Here is a 22,375-nt window from a genome sequence, read left to right as displayed (position 1 = left end):
TCTCCCACTCCCACCCCTCTCCTCTCCCACTCCTCTCCACTCCCACCCCTCTCCTCTCCCACCCCTCCTCTCCTCTCCTCTCCCACTCCTCCCCTCCCTCTCCTCTCCCACTCCCACCCGTCCCCTCCCCTACCCTACCCCTCACCTCTCCCACCCCTCCCCTCCCTTCCCCTACCCTTCCCCTCTCCCACTCCCCTCTCTGACACTCTCCCCCTCCCCGCACTCTCGTTAATGTTGGGACCGGTTGAGAAAGGAACATATGTTCAGAGCGGAGGGCGATATAGGTTTGGGCTGTTGAACACACACCTTTATCGCAGGTTTAATATACACACAACGGACGCGTTGAGATAGAATTTTATTTAAATATGATTTTTTAGAAATACATTAAATAAATTCATAAAAATAAACGTCTTTTTGTTAAATACATAAATACAGTGACCTCGGTAAAGTGACCATTAAGGAAGGAGATATAATTTGGGAGGATGAACCATTGAGAGGGAGGGGCTGATCACAATTATTGGGGTTAATATTGGCCACAAGAGCGCTCCCTCAGTACTGCCCCTCCGACAGTGTAGCACTCCCTCAGTACCGCCCCTCCGATAGTGCGGCACTCCCTCAGTACCGCCCCTCCGACAGTGCGGCACTCCCTCAGTACCGCCCCTCCGACAGTGCGGCGCTCCCTCAGCACTGCCCCTCCGACAGTGCGGCGCTCCCTCAGTACTGCCCCTCCGACAGTGCGGGGCTCTCTCAGTACTGCCCCTCCGACAGTGCAGGGCTCTCTCAGTACTGCCCCTCCGACAGTGCGGCACTCCATCAGCACTGCACTGGGAGTGACAGCCTGGATTTTTGTGCTGGAGTCTCTGGAGTGGGACTTGAACCCATGACCTTGGGCCTCAGAGGTTACGCACTGAGCCACAGCCGAGACTGAGCAAAGAGGTGCTGAGGGCAGAGAACGTTATCGATGAACGCGCACAGAGTTATTTCCAGCCAGTGAGGAGCAGTCGATCACCGGTCATGTGGCCGGGAGCAGCTGTGTGAATTGTACTCTTCTGAAAAGCACCCGCTATTTGTGGATAGTCCCTAATCAGGTGCCTGCTATGTCCAGTGGCATCACCGTGTCGCGTGATCTGCTCAAGTCTCGAACTCTCAACCTCCTGACTGTGAGACGAGAGAGAGAGAGAGAGAGAGAGAGTGCTGCCCACTGAGACCTGGGGTGTGTCCTGTGCGTACGTATCTGTCGGTGTGCCCACCTCTGTGGGTCTCTGTGTCCAGCTCCGTGTGCACACATGCATGCTCGAGTCCAGCACGTCAGAACCCCCCCCCTCCACAATACCAAACCTTTGGTTGCACTGCACCCTCTGGCTCCTCCGTCGCTCTCGAGGGAACTCTTTCCCTCCTGACGGGATCTACCCCCCCCCCCCCGCCTCACAACATGGTATTTCCCAGCACGGAGTTTTGTGAATGGCGGTGGTTGAAACCACTGGGTGGGTGGGGAGTGATGGTGGGGAACGGCCCCATTGGCTCAATGGGTCACAAAGGCCACCCCCCCCACTCCCCCACCCCCGCCCGCCCGCCCCGGGTAAAACGAACAAAATTAAGCGGAAAAACACACATCGCAAAAGACGGACAATACAATGCCATCTCGGCCCACAGTCATCCTTCTCGGCCTGTGTCTGACCGATGGGCTTTACCAATCCTTGTCCGGAAGCGGTGCATCTTGGGAAGAGGCCAAGGTGCGAAGAGCTGAAGGCGCGACACATTTGAACGGTCCGAGCTCGGCCCATCGCCTCCAGCTCCGCAAAGCCTTCCCTGGATTACGTTAGCCGAAGATGTCCCGGAATGGCTGGGCCCCTTCGAAAGGCCCCCTGCTCTCCAGGCCCATCGCCAGCTTTGCTCAGCGGGTAACGGTGGAGCACGAGAAGGGATCCGCCGTTCCCCCTCCCCCCTCGCACGTCCAGGCACCACTTCACACAGCTCTGCCGTTCAAACTTCCTGCCGTACATCACCCCAGCTCTGCTCACACTGTGTCAGTGCGAAGGCCGCAAATCCTGCTGTATCGCACACCTCGCACCATAACATCTGTATAAAACACAAAGGGTGGGGGTTAAAAGTCAGCGGTTTAACCCTCAACACTACTGGCAGGCCCTTGAGAAACATCTGGCTGTTTCTGGCTCTCAGGCTGTGACAAACACTAAACACAAAGCAATAAAATCGGTGCTCGTGTCACAAGGTTAACGGTAAATGACTGACTCAAACGTCCGCCAAAAGACAAATTGATATAAAACTGTAAACACTTTAACCCGTGCTTACTCTCTCCGGCTCTTTGTTTTCCCTCCTATTCTTTCTCTGGCTTTCTCGATATTTTTTTAAAACTTTAAATTTAGATCCTGCCTTACCGATTGTTGCCGCCATTTTACCCTCTCTGACCTTTCACCTTCCCAAGCTTGCCTGTCTCTCTGACCCCGGCAGCTATTTTGAAATTGCAAGCGGTTATAAATTGGGGAATAGAGTACAGAACCCAAGGAAGTTCTGGTAAACCTTTATAGAACAAGGTCATCCCTCAGCTGGAGCATTGGGTTCAATTCTAGGCACCGCACTTTAGGAAGGATGTGAAGGCTTGGGGGAGGGGAGAGAGGAGATTGACCAGAATGGTTCTAGGGACGAGGGACTTCCGTTATGTGGAGAGACTGGAGAAGCTGGGGTTGTTCTCCTTGGAGCAGAGAAACATAGAAACATGGAAAATAGGTGCAGGAGTCGGCCATTCGAGCACAGGGGGTGATGGGTGAGCGGGAGTCGGTTCGAGTTAGGACACGGGGCAGTGAGCACAGGGAGTGATGGGTGAGCGGGACTGGGTGCGAGTTGGGACACGGGGCAGTGAGCACAGGGGGTGATGGATGAGTGGGACTCGGTGCGAGTTAGGACACGGGTCAGCGAGCACAGGGGGTGATGGGTGAGTGGGACTCGGTGCGAGTTGGGACACGTGCAGTGAGCACAGAGGGTGATGGGTGAGCGGGACTGGGTGCGAGTTAGGACACGGGGCAGTGAGCACAGGGGGTGATGGGTGAGCGGGAGTCGGTTCGAGTTAGGACACGGGGCAGTGAGCACAGGGGGTGATGGGTGAGCGGGATCGGTGTGAGTTAGGATACGGGGGAGATGGGTGAGCGGGACTGGGTGCAAGTTAGGACACGGGTCAGCGAGCAGAGGGTGATGGGTGAGCGGGACTGGGTGCGATTTGGGACACGGGGCAGTGAGCACAGGGGGTGATGGATGAGTGGGACTGGGTGCGAGTTAGGACACGGGTCAGCGAGCACAGGGGGTGATGGGTGAGTGGGACTCGATGCGAGTTAGGACACGGGGCAGCCGAGTTTTGGATCACCTCCAGTACGTCGGGTAGAATGTGGGAGGCCGGCCAGGAGTGTGTTGGAATAGTCAAGCCGAGAGGTAACAGGGGCATGGATGAGGCCTTCAGCAATGGTAGATAAGGCCTCAAATAAACCAAACGTCCCAGAGTCGTTTCCCCTCCCCCGCCCTCAGCCCACAAAATCAGTCAGACTTTCAATACTGCACCAACAACCTACATTTATATAACCACCCTTCATGCAGTAAAAGTCAGCAGAATGCTACCTGGACCCCAAGGGTTAAGTTACAAGAAGAGATTACACAAACTAGGGCTGTATTCCCCAGACTATAGAAGGTTAAGGGGGGCTCTGATCGAAGGTTTCAGGATATTACGGGGAGCAGAGAGGGTGGTTGGGAGACAATTCCCGCTGGTTGGGGAGTCTGGGACTAGGGGCACAGTCTAAAGATTGGAGCCAAACCCTTCAGGAGTGTAATTAGGGAACACTCCGACACACACAGGGTGGGAGAGGTTTGGAACTCTCCTGCAAACGGCAATTGATGCTGGGTCAATTGTTAATTTTAAATCAGAGATCGATATATTTTTGTTAATCAAATTTATTAAGGGATACGGGTCAAAGGTGGGTGTAGTGTACGCCCCGAGAGTATGGTCACAGGCTGGTGGCACTGTTGCATTGGGAGGGGCTTAGCCAGTCACATGATGTTCACAAGACTCAATAAAACCCCAGCCAGTTGGGTTCGGGGGATCCACGATGGGGCAGGTGGTTGTGAGCCTGGTGGATGAACCGTTAATGTGTCGCGTGATTGTTAAACCTTTGCTAATAAACCAACTAGTTCTTAATAGCAATGTGTTGCTGTAGATTCTAAAGCAAAGAACCCACGGAGCAAATACATTACAGCGGGTGGATGGAGTTAGGTCACAGATCAGCCGCGATCTCATTGAGTGGCGGAGCAGGCTCGAGGGGCTGAATGGCCTGCTCCTATGTAACAGGCTCGCGGGGCTGAATGGGCCTCCTCCTGTTCCTGTGTAACAGGCTCGAGGGGCTGAATGGGCCTCCTCCTGTTCCTGTGTACCTAGGTCCTAAGGCACTTCACGGGAGCGTGGTCAGACAAGAACTGGCACCGAGCCACCAGAGGCTTGGTCAGAGAGAGAGGCGGAGAGACTTAGGGAAAGGGTCCCAGAGCTGAGGGCCCTGGTAGCTGAAGACACAGCCGCTGATGGTGGAGCCTGGGGAGCAGGGCAAATGTGCAGGAGGCCAGTCAAGCTGAGCGAGAGCAGGATACAGCACCGAGGGAGGGCAGTGGGCCCAGCATGTCTGTGGACCCCTCGCCCCTCCTGTACTGTGGAGCCAGGTCCACTAGGAGGTGGTTTGTGACAAGCCCAAATCTCAATTCCCAATCGATCGGAGACCACCCCTGCTCCCAAGTCAGCCCTGACCATCCCCAGTGTCCCGGGGTCCGCTGAACGTCGTTAATTCACCCCCCCCTCACTACCAGAAGGTTGGCCTCACCAACTCGTGCACTGCCCTCCATTCACAGCGAGGCGGAGGGCAGGACAGTCTGCCTCCATCTCTCGGTTAGCTCACCTGGCATCTGTTGTGTGCACTTAAACTTGATGCTGGCGAAGAGGATGGCAGCAGTGAGGAGCAGCGCGATGGCAGACGCCAACAGGCCCAGTGCCAACCATTGACCTGCTGTGACCTCACCGGCCGAGTATCTGTGTTGCTCGTCGCAATCCTTGCAATGCAGCAAACCTCCAACCCCAGGCCCGACTCCGTGGCCCATTCTCGCCCCTCCGCGTCCTGACGTTGTGGAGCCTGTAAAAACAGCACGGATTATCGACCCAAGTCAGCAACACGACCGTCAGTCCGAAATCTTCACGTCAACAGCCAGCATCCTGCCGGGAACTTGCTTTGCAAGTGGGATTCTAACACAGTGCTTCACGCATACCATAACGCGATAGAATCGATCGGGAGAGACTGTTCCCGGGGGCAGGAGGGTCGGTAACCAGGGGGACACAGATTGACGATAATCGACGATGGAACCAGAGGGGGAGATGGGGAGAATGTTTTTACGCAGCGAGTTGTTGTGATCGGGAACGCGCTGCCTGAAAGGGCGGTGGGAGCAGATTCAATAGTAACTTTCAAACCGGGAATTGGATCAATACTTGACGGGGAAACATTCACCGGGCTGTGGGGAGAGAGCGGGGGGATGGGACTGATGGGATCGCTCGCTCACAGAGCCGGCACAGGCTCGATGGGCCCAATGGCCTCCTCCTGTACATTTATATAGCACCGTTCACAACCACCGCACATCTCAAAATGCTCCAAAAGTGTAGTCACTGTTGTAATGTGGGAAACGCGGCAGCCAATTTGCGCACAGCAAGCTCCCACACACAGCAATGTGATAATGACCCAGATAATCTGTTTTTGCGATGTTGGTCGAGGGATAAATATTGGCCCCAGGACACAGAGGAGAATTCCCCTGCTCTTCTTTGAAATAGTGGCCCTGGGATCTTTTGTGTCCATCTGAGAGAGCAGACAGGGCCTCTGTTTAATGTTCCAACCGACAGTGCGGCACTCCCTCTGTACTGCACCTCCGACAGTGCAGCGCTCCCTCAGTACTGCCCCTCCGACAGTGCGGCGTTCCCTCAGTACCGTCCCTCCGACAGTGCGGCGCTCCCTCAGTACTGGCTCTCCGACAGTGCGGCGCTCCCTCAGTACTGCCCCTCCAATAGTACAGCGCTCCCTCAGTACTGCCCCTCCGACAGTGCGGCACTCCCTCAGTACTGCCCCCTCCGACAGTGCGGGGCTCCCTCAGTACCGCCCCTCCGACAGTGCGGCACTCCCTCAGTACTGCCCCTCCGACAGTGCGGCACTCCCTCAGTACTGCCCCTCCGACAGTGCGGCACTCCCTCAGTACCGCCCCTCCGACACTCCCTCAGTACCGCCCCTCCGAAAGTGCGGCACTCCCTCAGTACTTCACTGGAGTGTCAGCCACGATCTATGTGCTCGTCCCTGGATTCTATAATGCGTACAATATACTCAGGAGCTGTTATTCCCTATAATAGGGACTTTTATTCTCTATAGTACACACAGGGGAATGATGATGCTTACCGGGACTGTAAGTGCCCTCCATAGTCCTGTCTTCTCCCGCCTCGTGTTTGTTTGGAGGAGATGTCAGTGTCATGTCGACAATATTCCTGGGATGGAGACTTGTCCCGGATGTTTCTCCAGCTGTGTTTCTTGTTGTGACAGCCACACGTTGAAGCCAGTGGGCTCGGGTGGGGGGGTTCGGTGTTGGCTGAAGGGTGAAAGTTCTCTCTTGCCCGTGTAGCCCAGGGACGGCCGTGATGGAGGAGCTGGATATTGGAATGGTTGGACCTGCAGTGGGAGGTGCAGGATGAGGAGTTCCTTCCCCGGTCTCCGTCTGCTCTAGCCCACCAGTTCGGGCGCACACGTCACCAGGATCTGAGGCAGCAAAACAGGACGTCACAATTTTCACATTGTCTCTTGAGTGAGCATTGACGGACCCAATCGAGTCCTTTCAACCCCGGAGCATACAGTGACTCTACAAACTCAAACACTCCGGTTCCCTTAGTATGTGAAAATCTGTCCCTCTCAGCCTTGAATAGAACTTACATTTATATAGCTCCTTTAGCTGAGTAAAATGTCCCAGGGTGCTTCACAGGCGGGTTACAAGACAAATAAAATTAATTTGAGACCGAGCCAGGTAAGAGATTACGGCAGGTGACCAAAAGCTTGGTCAAAGAGGTCAGTTTTTAAAAGGAGCTTCTTAAGGGAGGAACATAAGAATTAGGAGCAGGAGTCGGCCATTCGGCCCCTCGAGCCTGCTCCGCCATTCAATACGATCATGGCTGATCTTCGTCTCAACTCCACTTTCCCCCTCGATCCCCATATCCCTCGATTCCCGTAATATCCAAAACTCTATCGATCTCAGCCTTGAATATACTCAACGACTGAGTCTCCACAGCCCTCTGGGGCAGAGAATTCCAAAGATTCACCACCCTCTGAGTGAAGAAATTCCTCCTCATCTCCGTCCTAAATGGACGACCCCTTATCCTGAGACTGTGACCCCCGGTTCTCGACTCCCCAGCCTGCATCTACCCTGTCAATCCCTGTAAGAATTTTCTATGTTTCAATGAGATCACCTCTCATTCTTCTAAACTCTAGAAAATCTGGGCCTTGTCTACTCAATCTCTCCTCACAGGACAATCCCCTTATCCCAGATTAAGATTCCCACAGGCAGCAGAGAGATCCCCTGAGCCTCTCCCTCATAGAATCAGAGAAATTTACAGGACACAAGGAGGCCATTCGGCCCATCGTGTCCGGGCCAGCCGACCAAGGGCTACCCAGCCTAATCCCATTTTCCAGCTCTGGGTCCGTAGCCCTGTGGGTTACGGCACTTCAAGTGCACATCCAAGTACTTTTTAAATGTGGTGAGGGTTTCTGCCTCTACCACCCTTTCAGGCCGTGAGTTCCAGACCCCCACCACCCTCTGGGTGAAGAAATTTTCCCTCAAATTTCCACTAAACCTCCCCCTAATTACTTTAAATTTATGCCCCCTGGTTGTTGACCCCTCTGCTGAGGGAAATAGGTCATAAGAACATAACCAATAGGAACAGGAGGAGGCCATACGGTCCCTCGAGCCTGCTCCGCCATTTATCACGATCATGGCTGATCCGATCATGGACACAGCTCCCCTCAGTACTGCCCCTCCGACAGTGCGGGGCTCCCTCAGTCCTGCCCCTCCGACAGTGCGGGGCTCCCTCAGTCCTGCCCCTCCGACAGTGCGGGGCTCCCTCAGTCCTGCTCCTTCGACAGTGCGGCACTCCCTCAGTACTGCCCCTCCAAAAGTGCGGCGCTCCCTCAGTACTGCCCCTCCGACAGTGCGGGGCTCCCTCAGTCCTGCCCCTTCGACAGTGCAGCACTACCTCAGTACTGCCCCTCCGACAGTGCGGCGCTCCCCCAGTACTGCCCCTCCGACAGTGCGGCACTCCCTCAGTACTGCCCCTCCAAAAGTGCGGCGCTCCCTCAGTACCGCCCCTCTCCCTCAGTACTGCCCCTCCGACAGTGCGGCGCTCCCCCAGTACCGCCCCTCCGACAGTGCGGCACTCCCTCAGTACCGCCCCTCCGACAGTGCGGCACTCCCTCAGTACTGCCCCTCCGACAGTGCGGCACTCCCTCAGTACCGCCCCTCCGACACTCCCTCAGTACCGCCCCTCCGACAGTGCGGCACTCCCTCAGTACTTCACTGGAGAGTCAGCCACGATCTATGTGCTCGTCCCTGGATTCTATAATCCGTACAATATACACAGGGGCTGTTATTCCCTATAATAGGGACTTTTATTCTCTATAGTACACACAGGGGAATGATGATGCTTACCGGGACTGTAAGTGCCCTCCATAGTCCTGTCTTCTCCCGCCTCGTGTTTGTTTGGAGGAGATGTCAGTGTCGTGGTGACAATATTCCTGGGATGGAGACTTGTCCCGGATGTTTCTCCAGCTGTGTTTCTTGTTGTGACAGCCACATGTTGAAGCCAGTGGGCTCGGGTGGGGGGGTTCGGTGTTGGCTGAAGGGTAAAGGTTCTCTCTTGCCCGTGTAGCCCAGGGACGGCCGTGATGGAGGAGCTGGATATTGGAATGGTTGGACCTGCAGTGGGAGGTGCAGGATGAGGAGTTCCTTCCCCGGTCTCCGTCTGCTCTATCCCACCAGTTCGGGCGCCCACGTCACCAGGATCTGAGGCAGCAAAACAGGACGTCACAATTTTCACATTGTCTCTTGAGTGAGCATTGACGGACCCAATCGAGTCCTTTCAACCCCGGAGCATACAGTGACTCTACAAACTCAAACACTCCGGTTCCCTTAGTATGTGAAACTCTGTCCCGCTCAGCCTTGAATAGAACAACTTACATTTATATAGAGCCTTTAGCTTAGTAAAATGTCCCAGGGTGCTTTACAGGCGGGTTACAAGACAAATAAAATGAATTTGAGACTGAGCCAGGTAACAAATAGACAGCACGGTTCTGGTGTTTGTAATTGTTAGTAACGTAAGTTTTTAGAATTGAACTCTGATGAAATCTCCCGTTTTACTGGCAAAGTGGCTTTTCCACAACGGCACACAAGCCTGCTAAATACTTGTGGTTATGTGCTGAACCTTTCAATGGGACACACATGTTTGAAAAAAAAACTGTTCCAAATGCAACCCTGCAGTCACAATATCAACCAATATTTCGTTAGATACTGTGTTAAAAACCGTTTGGATTCAGATAGAGTCGACGGCTTGTATTCTGCAGCAACAGAAGGAAACTGCTCATTGCATTCACAAATTGGTTAATAAAGGAATTCCAATACTTATACAATTCTGAAATGTGGGATTACAGCCAAATTACTCTGCGTTTGTCGAGTGGTTTATATAAAAAGTGTTCTCCGCAAAAAAACAAAGAGATTACGGCAGGTGACCAAAAGCTTGGTCAAAGAGTGTAGTTTTTAAAGGAGCTTCTTAAGGGAAGAACATAAGAATTAGGAGCAGGAGTCGGCCATTCAGCCCCTCGAGCCTGCTCCGCCATTTAATAAGATCATGGCTGATTCGATCATGGACTCAGCTCCACTTCCCCGCCCCCTCCCCATAACCCCTTATCCCCTTATCGGTTAAGAAACTGTCTATCTCTGTCTTAAATTTATTCAATGTCCCAGCTTCCACAGCTCTCTGAGGCAGCGAATTCCACAGATTTACAACCCTCTGAGAGAAGAAATTCCTCCTCATCTGTTTTAAATGGGCGGCCCCTTATTCTAAGACCATGCCCTCCAGTTCTAGTCTCCCACATCAGTGGAAACATCCTCTCTGCATCCACCTTGTGGAGCCCCCTCATAATCTTACACGTTTTGATAAGATCACCTCTCATTCTTCTGAATTCCAATGAGTAGAGGCCCAACCTGCTCAACCTTTCCTCATAAGTCAACCCCCTCTATCCACTCTATCCACGCCCCTCATAATTTTATACACCTCAATCAGGAGTCCCCTCAGCCCCCTCTGTTCCAAGAAAAACAAACCCAGCCTATACAATCTGTCCTCATAGCTTAGATTTTACAGTCCCAGCAACATTTTGGTAAACCTCTTCTGCACCCTCTCAGTGCAATCACACCCTTCCTGTAATGTGGTGACCAGAACTGCACGCAGTACTCCAGCTGTGGCCTAACCAGTGTTTTATACAGTTCAAGCATAACCTCCCTGCTCTTGTATTCTATGCCTCGGCCAATAAAGGTAACTATCCCGTGTGTCTTCTTAACCACCTGGTCTGCTACCTTCAGGGATCTGTGGACCTGCACTCCAAGGTCCCTTTGTTCCTCTACACTTCTCAGTGTCCTACCATTTAATGTGTATTCCCTCGTCTTGTTAGCCCTCCCCAAATGCATTACCTCACACTTCTCCAGATTGAATTCCAGTGGCCAATGTTCTGCCCACCTGACCAGTTGATTGACATCTTCCTGCAGTCCCAGTGACCACCGTCGCCCTATACAGCGAGTGATAGCCGGCCCTCGAACGTGCACCTCCAGCCCCAGCCCTCCCCTCCCCTCCCTCCGGCCCCCGAGGCCAATGGCAGAATCCCTGCCTCTGAGGCCTATCCCAGGTCACGCAGCCTGGCACTTTCCTGTTCACGCATGGCCGCACGTTCGAGGCCGACTTGCAGAGAGTGGGTGTCTGGGGGGAACCGCCAATTCTGGTCGGACCGTATTCCAGGACCACTCGCCCCTCCCGCCCTCCATTGGTCGTCCAACATGTCAATCATCACGGTGCACCCACCCCAACTTTCCCACGGCCAATTGGAAAGCGATTGGACTCTTGTCCGTCAATCACACAGATTGGTTTTCCCATCCCCGATATTTCAAAAAAGTGATTAAGAAAAAAACATTTGATTGTTTTTTTAATTCTCCCACGGCGTGATTTGTGGAATATTTTGTGACCCAGGCTCCAAATCAGATGGAACCTGGCACTGGGACCAATGCCATTCTTACCTGTGGATCTCGCATCAACAAACTCTTTCATGGCTTGTGCCTTTCCCGATAATATACAGAATCTCTGATTCGCGTTTGTGGTAAATCTGTGACAGTAAATCAGAAATAAATACGTCAAGCTCAATTCTGAAAGGGCACTCGTCAATATTGTATTGTATTGAAGGGGTGATCTGATTGAGGTATTGAATACCTCACTACTGCCCCTCCGACAGTGCGGGGCTCTCTCAGTACTGCCCCTCCAACAGTGCAGCGCTCCCTCAGTACTGCTCCTCCAACATGCAGCGCTCCCTCAGTACTGCCCCTCCGACAGTGCGGCGCTCCCTCAGCACTGCCCCTCAGACAGTGCGGCGCTCCCTCAGCACTGCCCCTCCGACAGTGCGGCGCTCCCTCAGTACTGCCCCTCCGACAGTGCGGCGCTCCCTCAGCACTGCCCCTCCGACAGTGCGGCGCTCCCTCAGTACTGCTCCTCCGACAGTGCGGCGCTCCCTCAGCTCTGCCCCTCTGACAGTGCGGCACTCCCTCAGTATGCTCCTCCGACAGTGCGGCGCTCCCTCAGTACTGCCCCTCCGACAGTACGGTGCTCTCTCAGCACTGCCCCTCCGACAGTGCGGCGCTCCCTCAGCACTGCCCCTCCGACAGTGCGGCGCTCCCTCAGCACTGCCCCTCCGACAGTGCGGCGCTCCCTCAGCACTGCCCCTCCGACAGTGCGGCGCTCCCTCAGCACTGCCCCTCCGACAGTGCGGCGCTCCCTCAGTACCGCCCCTCCGACAGTGCGGCGCTCCCTCAGTACCGCCCCTCCGACAGTGCGGCGCTATCTCAGCACTGCACTGGGGTGTCAGCCTGGATTTTTGTGCTGAAATCTGCGGCGTGGGACTTGAACCTCCAACCGCCCGACTCCCCACTGAACCAGGGCTGAAGTACCTGTACTTTACTGTGATGAGCGTTATTTAGGTACAAAGCCCAATACTTACACTAGATACTCGGGACATCTTCCCTGACCGGATAAGGTCACATAATTCTGCAGCTTGTTGAATTCTGATATATTTAATGGTTGCGGTAACTTGGGTTCACAGCATGACCGGCCAGCACTGTCCGAGAGCCTCCCACCGCACACTGTGGATAAAACACAGAGACATGTGTCAGTCTGGCTTCGATCTGTGTGCCCTGCGGTGCAAGGAAAAGCACTTTCCAAGCAGCAGCTGATCCTGGGATAGTTTACTGATTCGCTCAGCTTTTGAGATTTGCAAAACCTCGGCCGACAACCCAAAGCTTTCTTTCCTGTTAGCGCCGAAGTAATGGAACGAGCAAATCGTGTGAGGAGTCAAGCAACTTCACATTCGGATCAATCACTGAAAGGTGGCAGTGTCTTCAAGGTACCCCACCCCCCCATGCCCCCTGTCAACAAGGAAGGATATGCCCAGCTTCCCTCCTCTCCCCAGTCCAAGGAGCTGGCGCTGTACCCGGGGAGAGCTGCTCTGGAGCCAAGCAGCCCCGTCAAGTGACTGGGCGGGCAATTGGACTGCGGCAGGCATCACACCCCAAACCCAAGCCTTGTGCCGCCCGGCTTGGGTTGGGGGTGTGATGCCGGCCGCAGTCGAATTGCCAGGGGGCCCACTCCTGGCCGGTACGAGACGATGCTTCGGAGCACCTTCAATCTTGGTGAATTTTGTATAAAACTCTTAACTTTCCTGAACTCAACGTTAATTTGTGTCGCGGGGCGTTGTGTCGGTCGCACTCAACTGGCGGAAGCTCTCAGTGTTTTGCGGGCTGTGCGGGCGGCGGGGGTCTTGCCCAGGAACCTTGGCCCCTCTCAGACCCCGACTGTCCCACCCTTTTACTGTGCTCTGTCTCTCCCCCCCCCCCCCCCCCCCGCCGCCGCCTCGCTGTCCTCCCTGGTCGCCGGTCACATCTCCAGGGGTCTGCATGGACCCCCCCAAAGCCTCACCCCGTCGCCCCCCTGGGGTGCATCCTCTCCCCACCCATCTCCCCGGAAGCTGCGGGAACCGGAGATTTTACAAACTCACCCGCTCCCGAGCAGACGAGGAAGAGGCACAGAATCAGGGTCTCCATAGCCGACAGGATAAAAGACAAGTCAACGACTGCAACACAGCCCGGCGCCGAGAGAGTGCAGACACAGTGAGGCAGATCCGTTTCTTTGTACCGGGCGGGCAGGCACTAGCAGTTTCCATTCACTTGCATCAGACTTGTGCATTGAGCCAATGGCCAGCCGCTACACAGGGGATTACCAGTGTACACCTCACATTCGATTTCCAAACTCCACCCTTCCTGACTCAGCCCTGTGCACTGCAAATCTCCCCTGGAAGTTCTGCGGATTAAAGGTGAATCACCCCCCCAGGCTGCGAGAAACCCTGGGGAGAGGGGGGGGGGGGAATGTCACAGCCAACCTGATCAAAACACATCACTTACTTTCACTTGCAAAACCTTTTGAGAGTCGAGGCATTTTCAGTATCTCGCAGTTGCACACTTTCACAAAAGGCACAGGAAGAGGCCACGAACGAAACATGGTTTAAAACCAGCTTTTGGGACTGACTGGACAGGGGAGGAGGAAAAGGCACCGATTAAAAACAATCTCTGCGACCAAGAGCCAAATCTGTTTATGCCTCAAAAGAAAGGCATTGATGTAATCTAAACCAGGAGCCCGTGGATTGATTGGCCGGAGGGGAAACGGTTCCCTCTGAGAACCACAAGTGTTTTGTATTTAACTCCTTGTAACCTGCATCACACCTGGCCACCAGAGGGCCCACCTGTTGGAGTCCCAAGGGATCCCAGCATCCCTCGGGAGCACAGTATATAAGCAGGTCACCCACAAGGTACCTGCTCTCTGGAACTACAATAAAGGAGCTAAGCTCACATTCGCTCATTACACACAGTACTCAGTCTCACCATTTATTATGAGCGTAACAACAAGTCTGCAAGAAACCAGGACAACAAAGGACCCCATAAGGCGTGCATTTTTGGAGAACAGGGCACTTAAGATAAGGTGTCATCTTTTGCCCTGTCGACTCTGTGTGCAAATTGTGGATAACCAGACACATCATCGCAGCCAGTTAAACAGATCCCCACAAACAATGAAACCGATCCAGACATATTAATGGGAACCTCAGCCCAGCAGGATATTTATTCATGAAATGGATATATAGTATTATAGTATTAGTATAGTATTAGGCAGTCCCTCGAAGCGAGGGTGACTTGCTTCCATGCCAAAAAGTGACGAGTTCACAGATGTTTCAGTGAAGGACCTAATATTCCGGATCCCGAACGACATCCTGAAGGGTGGAAGATGCCTGTGCGTGGATTTTTTTAACGTGGAGTGACCGTTGCACACCAGCCACCACACGGGCTTGACAGAGCGAGGTCTTGGTCCAGTGGCAAGGGTTAACCAGGACGACTGGAGACCTGCTGTGCTGCACGGACCTAGTGCGCTCACATATCGCAGTGTGGGCTGGCCCGTGCTGCCCCTGGGCCCCGAACTCTCGCCGCTCCTCCGCCCCGATCAAAAATGGAGCAGTCAGAAACAGGACATCAATTCGTCTCCTCTTATCTTACAGACATCAAATATCGACACTGCTACTTGAAATATCAAAATAGTAAACTCCTGCCTAGTTGCAGGGTTATTAACATCAGCAGAAACAAAGGGAAACTAACAGAATGAACACGATTCAGTTGGGATGTGATTAACAGCAGCATCTAAACAATGGATATATATACACGAGCTGGAAGTGGCTCAAGGGGTGATTTATTGATAAAATGGATATATATATACACGAGCTGGGAGCAGCTCGGGGCGAACGAATGGAGACGGACAAACTCAGAACGGAAAAGAAGAGAACACCAGAAGAGGGAACATCAAAGAGGAATAACCAGTCATGGAACCAACGACCACGAACCTACAATCTGCGGTTACAGCAACTAACTGGATGGGTGATTGTATGTCTTCGGTCAATTCTCTCAGAAGTCTTGTTCTGTAATTTTTAGCTGTTTTTTGCGTAATAAAACTGACAGTTGGGTTAAACTTAAACTTTGTGTCTTGCGTGGTCCTTTCCTGTAATTCCCGAGGTCTACGAACCAAGGTAGAATGTAAAACGAACACCCTACATAGTTTAGAAGAACAATTAGGCCTTCACCATTCAAGTTGTGCTCACCAGCAAGGCAGAACACGGCACAGCAAAGGTCTGACCAAGATCAAAAATGTCAAAATCATTATCCACTCACATAGAGCAGCTGATTCTCGTGTTCCATTTACAATCAGTTTCTAAATGCACTTTCTTCTGATGACCATGGACAAACTAGGAAGATTAGTTGGCCTAAACATGGGTCAAGATTTCTACGACCCAATTGCAAATATGGAATAATCTGTTTCACGGCCTTTTATATCTTTCAACTCAGCTTTTGGGCTGTGTATATGCAAATAAAATATAAACTAGTCCTGAAGAGTACATGTGATTCATCCAGGTCAGGTTCCTTACTCTTTCTTGTCCAATCCTTCTCCATCATAGGCGGTCCCTCGAAGCGAGGATGACTTGCTTCAAGCCAAAATAAGGATGAGTTCACAGGTGTTTCAATGAAGGACCTAATATTCCAGATCCTGAACTATATCACGAAGGGTGGAAGATGCCTGTGGGTGGATTGTTTTAACGTGGGGTGACCGTTGTACACCAGCCACCACACGGGGCTTGACAGAGCTAGGTCTTGGTCCAGGGGCAAGGGTTAACCAGGACGACTGGAGACCAGCTCTGCTGCACGGAACCAGTGCGCTCACATATCGCAGTGTGGGCTGGGCCCGTGCTGCCCCTGGGCCCCTGGCCCCAAACTCACACCTCCCCTGGGCCCTGATCACATTCCCTCCACGGTCTCTCGCCGCTCCTTCACCTGACTACGCTCCAATCCCTGCAGTACCTACCCTTCTGTAAGGTGATCACCGCCCCAGCCAGAAACAGGTCCAGCTCTTGCTGAAGGGATCAGTATCCACGGCACGAGATGCAGACTGTTCCACAAGGCCACTATTCTCTGGGAAAAGTACCACCTCCTGCTATCTAACCCAGATCTTGTGACCCTGGGCCTCCCGAACCTAATTAATTGGAACATACTGTCAACAGGAACACAATCTCGTCCCTTCATTATCTTCTAAACCTCAATCAGATCAGCCCTTAAATCTACGCTTCTCTAAATGGTGGAGTCACAACACTTTTAGCCTATCTTGTAGGCGATTATCTTGCCTGGATAAACCTGGCGGAAATCAGAACATATCACAGCAATGTGATAATGACCAGATCATCTGTTTTTTTTGTGATGTTGATTGAGGGATAAATATTTTCCAGGACACCGGGGAGAACTCCCCTGCTCTTCTTCGAAATAGGATCTTTTATGTCCACTTGAGAGAGCAGATAGGGCCTCGGTTTAATGTCTCATCCAAAAGATGGCACTCCCTCAGTACTGCCCCTCCGACAGTGCGGGGCTCCCTCAGTACTGCCCCTCCGACAGTGCAGCGCTCTCTCTGTACTGCCCCTCCGACAGTGCAGGGCTCCCTCAGTACTGCCCCTTCGACAGTGCGGGGCTCCCTCAGTACTGCCCCTCCAACAGTGCGGCACTCCCTCAGTACTGCCCCTCCGACAGTGCGGGACTCCCTCAGTACTGCCCCTCCAACAGTGCGGCACTCCCTCAGTACTGCCCCTTCGACAGTGTGGCACTCCCTCAGTACTGCCCCTCCGACAGTGCGGCACTCCCTCAGTACTGCCCCTCTGACAGTGCGGCGCTCCCTCAGTACTGCCCCTCCGACAGTACGGAGCTCCCTCAGTACTGCCCCTCCGACAGTGCGGCACTCCCTCAGTACTGCCCTCCGACAGTGCGGCGCTCCCTCAGCACTGCCCTTCCGACAGTGCGGCACTCCCTCAGTACTGCCCCTCTGACAGTGCGGCACTCCCTCAGTACTGCCCCTTCGACAGTGTGGCACTCCCTCAGTACTGCCCCTCCGACAGTGCAGCACTCCCTCAGTACTGCCCCTCTGACAGTGCGGCGCTCCCTCAGTACTGCCCCTCCGACAGTACGGAGCTCCCTCAGTACTGCCCCTTCGACAGTGTGGCACTCCCTCAGTACTGCCCCTTCGACAGTGTGGCACTCCCTCAGTACTGCCCTTCCGACAGTGCGGCGCTCCCTCAGTACTGCCCCTCCGACAGTACGGAGCTCCCTCAGTACTGCCCCTCCGACAGTGCGGCACTCCCTCAGTACTGCCCTCCGACAGTACGGAGCTCCCTCAGTACTGCCCCTCCGACAGTGCGGCACTCCCTCAGTACTGCCCCTCCGACAGTACGGAGCTCCCTCAGTACTGCACGGGAAGTGTCAGCCTAGCTTTATGTGCTCAAGTCCCTGGAGTGTGACCTGAACCCACGACCTCTGACTCTGTACAAAAAGAAAGACAAAGACTGCATTGTGCACATGGTCAGACATATCAGCTGTGGCTCAGTGGGTAGAGAGTCCTACACGCTGAGATACAGCTGACCATGTGCACTGTTCTGTCTCTCTCGCTTTCTCTTTCTCTCTCTCTTTCTCTCTCTCGTTCTCTCTGTCTGTCTTTCTCTCCCGGGAACAGCTCGAGGCCAGGGTTGGGGCTGATAACGTGGGGTAGGATTGAATGAGGGCTGGAGAAATACCCTGCCATGGTGCACTGTCCATGTCGGGATGGACAGATCACAGAGCGTGTCTTCAGTGTCTTGCAACCCCCACCGTCCCACCCCAAACCCAAGCTCTAACTCTCTGCCAGCTCGCCCCACCGAGACACTCACACACACGGCCAATGCCCTCCGCGAGTCTGCGTCTGGAGGGGCAGCGGAACGGAGAGGAGGGCGGGGCGCGAAAATAAGCTCCGCGGCAACGATGTGACTTGCAATTTCAGGGAGCGAGGTGTCAGTGACTTGGAATTCCTCCAGACCTACTCAGAACCCCTGGGGGAACGTGACACTCGGAGACGGAGGAACGACTAATTTCTCGGAGTCCGCAGGAGAAGGCGGGAGCACCAACATTATTGTGGCTGTGGTTTTTGTGGGGCTGGTGATGACGATGATGTCGGTCGCTATTTATTTCGCCTTGAAACGAAGAGGTAAGATTCTCCTCGATTCAAGTTCCAACGTTCCGTCCCTTGACAGAACAGCATCGAATGTACAACAACAACGCATTTATATAGCGCCTTTAATGTAGTGAAACGTCCCAAGGCGATTCACAGGAGTTGTTTTAAGACAAAACAAATAAACGTGACACCGAACCACATAAGGAGACATTAGGGCAGGTGAACAAAAGCTGGGTCACAGAGGTCGGTTTTAAGGAGCGTCTTGAAGGAGGAGAGAGAGGTGGAGAGGTTTAGGGAGGGAGTTCCAGAGCTTGGGGCCCAGGCAACAGAAGGCACGGCCACCGATGGTGGAGCGATTATAATCAGGGATGGTCAGGAGGGCAGAATTAGAGGAGTGCAGATATCTCGGGGGGTTGTGGGGCTGGAGGAGATTACAGAGATAGGGAGGGGTGAGGGCCACGGAGGGATTTGTAAACGAGGATGAGGGTTTTGAAATCGAGGTGTTGCTTAACCGGAAGCCAATGTAGGTCAGTGAGCACAGGGGGTGATGGGTGAGCGGGACTGAGTGCGAGTTAGGACACGGGGCAGTGAGCACAGGGGGTGATGGGTGAGCGGGACTGGGTGCGAGTTAGGACACGGGGCAGTGAGCACAGGGGTTGATGGGTGAGCGGGACTGGGTGTGAGTTAGGACACGGGGCAGTGAGCACAGAGGGTGATGGGTGAGCGGGACTCGGTGCGTGTTAGGACAGGGGGCAGTGAGCACAGGGGGTGATGGGTGAGTGGGACTCGGTGCGTGTTAGGACAGGGGGCAGTGAGCACAGGGGGTGATGGGTGAGCGGGACTCGGTGCGTGTTAGGACACGGGTCAGCGAGCACAGGGGGTGATGGGTGAGCGGGACTCGGTGCGTGTTAGGACACGGGTCAGCGAGCACAGGGGGTGATGGGTGAGCGGGACTCGGTGCGTGTTAGGACACGGGTCAGCGAGCACAGGGGGTGATGGGTGAGCGGGACTCGGTACGGGTTAGGACACGGGGCAGTGAGCACAGGGGGTGATGGGTGAGTGGGACTCGGTGCGAGTTAGGACACGGGGGCAGCCGAGTTTTGGATCAGCTCCAGTTTACGTCGGGTAGAATGTGGGAGGCCAGCCTGGGGTGACTTGGAATAGTCAAGCCGAGAGGTAACAAAGGTGGGATTGAGGGTTTCAGCAGCGGATGAGCTGAGGCAGGGTGGAGACGGGCGATGTTACGGAGGTGGAAACAGACGGATTTAGCCGTACAGTTATAAGCCGTACACCAGCCCCTCCCGCTCCGCCTCACCCTATCAGCATCTCCCTCTATTCCTTCCCTCGTGTGTTTCTCCAGCGTCCCCTCAGAAGAAAAGAGAACACTTGAATTTTGACAACACCTTTCGCAGTCTCAGGACGTCCCAAACCACTTCGCAGCCAATCAAGCCTTTTCCGAGTGTAGTCACTGTTGTAATGTATAAAACGCGACAGGCATCATGTGCACAGCAAGATCCCACGAACAGGAATAAATCGGATCATTTTTTTTAGTGATGTTGTTGAAGCAGGAATTTTGTCCCAGGGAACCGGCAGATCTCCCCTGCTCTTCCTCAGAATCGTGTGAGAGGGCAGATGGGGCCTCGGTTTAACATCTCATCCAAATGACGGCACCTCCAACAGTGCGGCACTCCCTCAGTACTGCCCCTCCGACAGTGCGACACTCCCTCAGTACTGCCCCTCCGACAGTGCGGCACTCCCTCAGCACTGCCCCTCCGACAGTGCGGCGCTCCCTCAGCACTGCCCCTCCGACAGTGCGGCACTCTCCCAGTACTGCCCCTCCGACAGCGCTCCCCCAGTACTGCCCCTCCGACAGTGCGGCACTCCCTCAGTACTGCCCCTCCAACAGTGCGGCACTCCCCCAGTACTGCCCCTCCGACAGCGCTCCCTCAGTACTGCCCCTCCGACAGTGCGGCACTCCCTCAGTACTGCCCCTCCAACAGTGCGGCACTCCCCCAGTACTGCCCCTCCGACAGCGCTCCCCCAGTACTGCCCCTCCGACAGTGCAGCACTCCCTCAGCGCAGTGTGCACAGCAAGCTCCCACAAACAGCAGTAACCAGATCATTTGTTTTGGTGATTTTGAGTGTGGGATACATTTTGACTTGGGTCACTGGGGAGATGTCCCCTGCTCTTTTTCGGAATAGTGTCCGTGGGACCTTTTATGTCCGGCTGAGAGAGCGGACAAGCCAGCATGGACCAGTTGAGCCGAATGGTCTCAATTCTTGAGGCTGTACTGACATTGTTCCTGCTACGTAGAACAGGTATGTTGGAAGCTGGCCTGCTGTCTCCGAAGGTAAGGATTTGTGGCCTATTGCGAGGCTTTGCACGCGGAGCGTAGCAGCCAAACTGACCGAGCCGCCACGTGTGACATTCTGCTTTCAGGTTGCGAGCGGCGTAACTGGGAGAAGCGGACGACAGAGGACGGACTGAGACACAACGCGGTGAAGCGGCTATACTGAGCGGTGAGACCGGCCGAGGACCGCCCTGCCCAGTGCCAGCGTCCGCCAGACACACGTGGGCAGGCCCGATGGTCGGGCACTCTTACAGACACGGGAGTTGCTGGGGCACTGGGGGGGTGGTCCCAGGGTCCCTCCTCACCGAGGTACACCCCAAACACTTTCATCTCAGGACACGCTTGAGTGCGTGCTCGCTTGGCGCGCCCCTTTAGCTGGAGGCCACGCTCCGGCAACTGTAAAAATATTGTTGTAATACAGAATAAAGCCAGACCAACTCACGTAAGCTGGATTGCTTCTAATTGTAGCCGTGCTGACCTCATCTTTCGATTGCAAAGACGTGAGGTATTTTGGAGGAGGATGAACCTCTGGACAATGGAACAGGAGTGGGACTGGCTGAGGGGCTCTTGCAGAGAGCCGGCACGGGCTCGAGGGGCCCAGTGGCCTCCTTCTGTGCTGTGACCATTCTCTGATTCTCGGCTGTGTTTGTTCAGCAATGGGCAGAAGGCCATAAAATGCCCAACAAAGTCAGAACGTGCATTTCTATAGCACCTTTCACGACCTCATCACATCCCAAAAGCGCTGCCCAGCCGATGAACAGTTTTTGGAGTGTAGCCACTGCTGTAATATGGGGAAGGCGGCAGCCCACTGTGCGCACAGCAAGATCCCACAAACAGCGATGCGATAATGACCCAGATCATCTATATTTAGGGGTTGTGTGTGAAGGATCAATCTTGGCCCAGGACACCGGGGAGAACTCCCCCTGCTCGGCAAGAATTAGACAATGTTTGGTTGTTTTTTGCAATAACGGGTATGAATGAGAATGACGCAGCAAAGCTCAGTTCGGAGCTTTAGCTATTTCCAGGGGAGGTGTGGGAGGCCTGGGTTGTCCTCGCTCACTATCCCCGGGGAGCTCTCCACGCCTGAGTCTCCACACTAGGGCTGTGTGCACTGCTCTCTGTGTAGTCTCAGTGGTTTCAAATGGTAATAAATGTAGTTAAAGCTCAGTCATATTACTGTCTCGCTGTTTCTCATCCTGTCTGTCTCTCTGTCTCGCGATCTCTCTCTCTCTGTCCCTTTATGTCTCTTTCCCTCTCACTCCTAGTGTTTCTCTGTCTCGCTCACTCTGTCTGTCTATGTCTCTCTGTCTCTCCTTTTTTCTCTCTCTCTCTCTGTCTCTCTTTCAATTTCTCTCTCTCTGTTTCAGTTTCTCTCTCTCTCCCTCTGTTTCTCTCTCTCTCTGATTCTGTTTCTCTCTCTCTCTCTCTGTTTCTGTTTCTCTCTCTCTGATTCTGTTTCTCTCTCTCTCTGATTCAGTTTTTCTTTCTCTCCCTCTGTTTCTCTCTCTCTGTTTCTCTCTCTTCGGAGGGGCAGTACTGAGGGAGCGCC

The 22,375-nt window shown here is 54.0% G+C and overlaps 1 protein-coding gene and 1 long non-coding RNA gene across 3 annotated transcripts; one reads left to right on the top strand and one right to left on the bottom strand.

Moving 5' to 3' along the window:
- Window positions 1–1,575: 1,575 nt before the first annotated feature.
- On the bottom strand, window positions 1,576–13,506 carry LOC139233039 (mucin-2-like). 2 transcript variants are annotated; one of them, XM_070863555.1, is made up of 7 exons: window positions 13,419–13,506; window positions 12,366–12,507; window positions 11,395–11,480; window positions 8,764–9,117; window positions 6,474–6,827; window positions 4,944–5,174; window positions 1,576–2,079 (listed from the first exon to the last, which is right to left on the bottom strand). In XM_070863555.1, exons 1-7 carry the CDS (start codon window positions 13,462–13,464, stop codon window positions 2,018–2,020), a joined length of 1,275 nt encoding a protein of 424 aa, XP_070719656.1. In that variant the 5' UTR covers window positions 13,465–13,506; the 3' UTR covers window positions 1,576–2,017. The 2 variants fall into 2 exon arrangements, with proteins under 2 accessions (XP_070719656.1, XP_070719658.1); XM_070863557.1 differs by lacking the exon at window positions 4,944–5,174.
- A 4,734-nt stretch (window positions 13,507–18,240) lies between these two features.
- On the top strand, window positions 18,241–21,288 carry LOC139233038 (uncharacterized). Its single transcript, XR_011588135.1, has 2 exons — window positions 18,241–18,508; window positions 20,916–21,288. It is a non-coding gene; the product is annotated as an uncharacterized lncRNA (long non-coding RNA).
- Window positions 21,289–22,375: the final 1,087 nt, after the last annotated feature.

The sequence above is a fragment of the Pristiophorus japonicus genome, chromosome 20 (genome assembly GCF_044704955.1).
Source record: "Pristiophorus japonicus isolate sPriJap1 chromosome 20, sPriJap1.hap1, whole genome shotgun sequence".
Classification (NCBI taxonomy): domain Eukaryota; kingdom Metazoa; phylum Chordata; class Chondrichthyes; family Pristiophoridae; genus Pristiophorus; species Pristiophorus japonicus.
This window is presented reverse-complemented; position numbering and strand designations above follow the sequence as displayed.